General features: G+C 36.8%; 1 protein-coding gene across 1 annotated transcript in view; it reads left to right on the forward strand.

Annotated features, from left to right (window-relative positions):
* Nucleotides 1-5,590, forward strand: part of LOC109369553 (threonine--tRNA ligase 2, cytoplasmic-like) — a 6,676-nt gene extending 1,086 nt beyond the window's left edge. Inside the window, exons 2-8 of the mRNA XM_019619273.1 lie at nt 367-441; nt 1,223-1,413; nt 1,972-2,095; nt 3,232-3,353; nt 3,984-4,101; nt 4,710-4,774; nt 5,464-5,590. Coding sequence (XP_019474818.1) covers nt 367-441; nt 1,223-1,413; nt 1,972-2,095; nt 3,232-3,353; nt 3,984-4,101; nt 4,710-4,774; nt 5,464-5,575 — 807 coding nt within the window. The 3' untranslated portion in view covers nt 5,576-5,590. The remainder of the gene's footprint in view (nt 1-366; nt 442-1,222; nt 1,414-1,971; nt 2,096-3,231; nt 3,354-3,983; nt 4,102-4,709; nt 4,775-5,463) is intronic.
* Nucleotides 5,591-5,800: the final 210 nt, after the last annotated feature.

Genomic DNA, 5,800 nt, shown 5'->3' on the forward strand with positions numbered 1-5,800 from the left:
GAGCGGCGCTGCTCCCCGCCCTGCGAGCGCTTCGTGAGCGCGGAATCATTGTATCAAACAACCGAAGCCTGTTCCTATCGCTGACCGGGCCGCGTAAATACGTCGGGATCTTGGTGGCGGTGGTGATTGAAATAACGTTGAGAAAGCGATATCGGGAAGTCTGGTCAGCAGTCTTGCAGTGTTTGCTGACCGCCGTGCTGTGGCCTGGTTCTGGCTTTAGGTGAGCTGTGTGTGTAGAAGGGATGTCTTTGAATGGACAGACTGTCTTTTTAGCCCGAGGCCAGGCTGGCTGGCTTCGGTTGGTTCGGTGGCTGCTTGGGAAAGCCTCAAAAGCAGAGTTATACTTCATGTTCTCGTTATTTTCAGGAAGCCTCCACGGTAAGGCCTGCTGTTGTGGTGGACCAGAAGGAAAAGGAAGTCATCAGTGGACACAGGAGTGAAGTAAGTGGGTTTATTACCACGTAATTAAAGGAGGAGTAGTTTTGTTTGATATTCCATTCAGGAGAGATGCTGAAATCTGAAGTACCTCTCTGTATTCTGAAATCTCAGATTTGGGAAGAAGGCTTTCTATAATGTACATATTGGCAAGATGTATTGTCAGAGATTTTCAACTTGCACGTGGAATTCTTACACATTTGCAGTGCTCTACTTTCTATATGACAGAAGTACGTGAGCTTTGGGGAAATAAGGGTCAGGATACAGTGGTTCCTAAAGAGAGAGGTGTTTCATGAATAGCTAAATAATGTGCACTGTGAAGTAGAATGTTGGTAGCAGTAGCTGTTGTTTGATAAATCATAATTTGTTTTCTGCTAAACTAAAGGAAACTTCCCCCAAACTATCTTGAGTTACTTGGATCTGATTCTTTGAAAGGACCAGCAGAAGAGAGCTCTTGTTGGAATGATCCAAACTTCTCTGGGATGTCAGCCAAATGCAAACTGGGGCAGAAGTATGGGCTGCTTTCTGAGGTCAGGCACACAAAGCCATTTAGATCCAGATGGATGAGGGTGCATTGGAATATTGAAAAGCCACTATAAAATATCAGCAATTTGGACTGCACTATTATGTACCAATGCTTTACTGCGTGTTAGTATAAACTCTAACTTATTGAAATCTAGTCTCAGTTGGTACCTCTAGGAATGTATCAGCACTGTAAACCTCTTTCTTCCATTTCTCTTGCAAATAATTTTTGGCTTGCATGTATGATTTCAATTCCTTGTTACAGTTACAGTGTGAGCCAAGTTTCATAGAAGACAGACTGAAGCTTTATGAAACATTGAAGAAAGAACATGATGCTTTGCTAGCTTACAGAGCAGCCAATGAGACAAAACCTATCAAAATTACTCTGACAGATGGAAAAATAGTTGATGGGGAGTCCTGGAAAACCACACCCTATCAGCTAGCTGTAGGAATCAGGTAACTTGCAGATTGAAGGAATTGTATTTTTGGGGTGATAAATCTGTTACTATTATTTGCCTCTCACATTGTTGTGTAAAATATGTATGTCATAGTGAATGGTGACTCAAGTTGCTTTACTTGAAAAGCATTGTTGAGGCCTCCGCTGAATGCCAAGACAGTAGCAGGGATGTGCATCACCAATTATGAGTGATACTTGAGGCTGTGTGCTGAGGTTATCGTGCTTGCTTCCAATTAAAAAATACAATAATTAGTCAGACTGTTAAGAGCTAAGAGACGTGTAAAGGTTTGTGAGTTACTGGCTAACTGTAGAAAACTATAAGGAGATTCCTGGTACTGAAAGTTGAATGAACCTTGAAGTCCTCAAAAGTCTATACTTTGAAAGTAGAAAAGTGCTTTAAAACAAACAAACAAAAAAATACCACCCAAAACTTAAAAACTTAAAGACTAAATGTCTTTAGGTGCTATAAGATGTGAGTGGGGTCATCAGGTATAGAAACGTAGCCAGTTTTGCAAATTTGAACCTAAATATTTTGGTCTCTTCTTTGTGTTCTTTAGTCAAGGCTTGGCTTCAAATGCAGTCATAGCCAAAGTGAATGGTGAATTGTGGGACCTGGATCGTCCATTGGAGGGAGATTGTACTCTGGAGCTGCTTACATTTGATGATGAAGAAGCACAAGCTGTAAATAAATCTGTTTTTTACTTAATGAAAAGAGTTTGTGTCACTGAATTGATTGCAGCTTTATGCTTTTTAAATGTTGTATTAAAAAAAAATATCAAAAAACCTGTTCAATTAATTTTTCTCACTAGTTGACAAAGATGCTTAAATACTACACAACTAATTTATAGGTGAAGTAATTCTTACTGTTCTTTTCTTTCCTCTTGCACATAAACAGATTATTTCTTAAATGAGATTCAGATTTTGTGTGTAGTGTCTTGATTTGTGTACTAAGTTGAAGTAGTTTGCCTAAGTTATGTGACTTATGGTGTGTTCAGAGGATGTGTTTGCAGATCAGACACTGAAGGCAACAGTCAGGTTGTCTTAAAATTTTCTAGAAATTGTGTAATATCAAATTTGAGTCATAAATGAAATGAAATATATACAGCGGTGTATTGACAGTGCTTGTTAGAAACAAGTAAGCACATCTTGGTCAGCTAAACTATAGTTAGTGATGTGCCCAGGAATTTTCTGTGGGATTCGGATTCTAGCGTCTGTTTATGCATTGGACTTAGACTTCATTTTGTCAGATTCATGTGATTAAGTTTGTTCAAGGCATTTCGTGAGCCTTTTGGGTTTTTAAGTGGCCTGAATTAGTAGGGGCTTAGAACACAGATAGGTATTTGTCTGTGGAGTTGTGACTCCCACCTTCTGGTGTTACACATAACGTGGTTTACAGTCTTACTGTAAACATAACACACGTGAACAACAGCAACTTAATTGTGTATATTGCTTTACATGTAGTTAAAGCTGCACAGACTTTAAACTGACTAGAAATTGACTTGCTTATAAATGAACAGAATATGTTTATTACAGTGACTGAGTTGTGCAGAGGTATAATTGTATTTCAGACCAAAATAAGATGAGGCTTTAATGCTACAGCTGCCAGCATATTGTCAAAGAAGTAATTAAGAAGTAATTAATCACCATGTAAGTATTTGTCATGGTTAAAAATGATAGCAAAAAATTTGTAAAATTCTCACTGAATTTAAAAAGCGATGACTCTGATTTATCAGTTTCTCATCTTAAGCCATACGTTTTTGTTTTTAATTGTATAACAACGATGATCCCATGACTTACTCATCTGACTTGATTTGCAGGTTTACTGGCATTCAAGCGCCCATATTCTTGGAGAGGCCATGGAAGGATTCTATGGGGGCTGCTTGTGCTATGGACCACCAATTGAGAATGGATTTTACTATGACATGTACATTGAGGACAGGTAAATATTCAGTAAGAACTTTAGCACTTGTTACTGAAGTGCAGCACTAGAGTATTTTATTCCGTAATGTTTCCATATGTTAAAAGTAAAGTCATACGTCTTTAATATTGTCTAAATCTGGCAAGTTGTCCATCTTTTAGTGGACATGTATAGAGGGAGTGTATGTTTGTCTAAATACTTAAATTCAAGAGCAGTGTTCAGACAGCTGCTCAGGACTTGGGAATTTTGAATGGTCTGTGGGGGGGAAAACAAACAAACAAACATGGAGTGGTTTGGTAAAACTTCCTGAAATTCCTGGGACATGTAGAAGGAAATTTCCCTAAAGAATCACATGTAGAAATGTGAAATACAGCGGGATTTAGCCATATGTACTTGGAGCTAATGGTCTTGCAGACACTTGAATGAACTGAAGGCTGTTACCTGGGTGATTTGAATGGGATTGTTTGGAGTTTGTGTTTCAGAGCTTTGTGTATGAAAGTACAGCTGATACCAAGGAACTAAGACATTACTGTGACAAATTGCTGCATGTCCCATGGTTTTCAAATTAGACTGCTGTAATGTGATTACTTAAAGAATGTAAATATCAGAATAGTTGATTTAAGTTTCTTTTGTCCTTGTCTGTTTATTTAGAGGTGTATCTAGTACTGAATTCCCAGCACTAGAGAACCGCTGTAAAAACATCATAAAAGAAAAGCAGCCTTTTGAAAGGCTGGAAGTCAAGAAGGAGATCCTGTTAGACATGTTTAAGGTAAATCTTTGGAGTACCTGTGATTCTGGTATGATGATGTTTTCATAAGAGTTACATTTTAAAACACTGCCTGCAACATCAGAATTGTACCTAGCTATGTTATAATAATAATAATAAAATAACTGTAGCATTCTGTCTCCTTTCTCCATATCCCTTACAGGTGTTCAGGAGTTTTTTTTCAAGCAATAAAAAAACAATTTCTTGTTGCACAAAAACACCTCAAGTTCAGTGAGATTATTGGTGCTCAAAAGGCATACGGTCATTCTGGTTAACTTGCAGAAATCAATTAAAAAAAAAAAAAAGACTTTATTCTCTAGATCTCCATTTTATATGGTGAATATTAACAGTCTCACTGTACTGTGTTGTAATTGTCTTTTTGGAGTCCTTTGAGGTTTTCAGGTCTTTGTCTGGATAGTGAAGATAATTTGTCTCTTTCCCCTTTTGTTTTATAATCCTTCTGGAAGGCTGTTGAATGTTGACATTGTATATCTGACTTGCTAGTTGTGATAGTCTTACTGATGCACATGTATTATTAATACATAGTTTTGGAACAGAGTGTTAGTAGCTGTTATAATGGTCTTATTGTATTCTCGTGTTTCCTCATGCAGTATAACAAATTCAAGTGCCGTATCCTTAATGATAAGATAAACACCCCACCTACCACAGTTTACAGGTAAACAAAATAAATTAAAAGGTGTTACAAAACACTTGCACTGTTAAGTGTTTCATTTCATTTGAGAGGACAATATTTTTTTGTTTTTATTTCTGAATACTTGTATAATCAGGAATGAGACTTTCAATTAGTAATATTAATTTATGTAAAATCAGATATTTCCTTTCTCTGTTAGGACAAGTCAGATCTCCATTGGTGGCAAATGGCAGATCTTTTCAGTCTTTGCCTCTTAATAAAAAGATTAAAGTAAATTACCCTCAATGCAATTGGATGACTGGATAATGGACAAAACTAACTGCTAGCTAAATGTGTGTTGAGGATCCTGTTCATGCAGTTGCAAGGAGTAAAACTTATTAGTAAAAAAATGAGAAAAACGTTTTTTCTGTTTGATGTATGTAGTTTGAAATTTCCTGAGCAATTTAAAATGAATTTACATATAGAAATATATGAACTGCTGTGTGTAATACTGTAGTTCTGGTAATGCATCAAATGTGATGAGTTGACCAAGTGAATATCCTGCTTCAAGTACCAGACACAGGTTTAAGATGCACGGATTTGCTGAGTATGACACACATAGGTACTTATTAATTATTTGAGCATGTAAAGCAATACCCTGTATGTCATTAGTTATTGTATTTCAAAATGCTGGACTATTTTGAAATGAACACTTTCATTCTTGTGGTGTTTAGATGTGGTCCACTGATCGATCTCTGCAGGGGCCCACATGTGAGACACACTGGAAAAATCAAGGCCCTTAAAATATTTAAGGTAAATTTAAATAAAGCACATCTTAAATCTTAACTACCATAAGCTGGTCAGTTGATTTCTTTATCTATTTTTTTCTGAAGTGATGAGGTCCCCTGTATTGGTTTTTTTTGCTTACTCTAAAAATAGTCTCTTATTTATTTCCCCTTTCTCATCAAACAGAACTACTGACTTTCCTCCTTCATTCATTTCCAAGGCTTACTTATTGTTGACCATTACAGCAATCATCAGTGAAAACTGATAGCTTTTTTTTTTTTTTTT

Source organism: Meleagris gallopavo, chromosome 12 (assembly GCF_000146605.3).
Source record: "Meleagris gallopavo isolate NT-WF06-2002-E0010 breed Aviagen turkey brand Nicholas breeding stock chromosome 12, Turkey_5.1, whole genome shotgun sequence".
Lineage (NCBI taxonomy): Eukaryota > Metazoa > Chordata > Aves > Galliformes > Phasianidae > Meleagris > Meleagris gallopavo.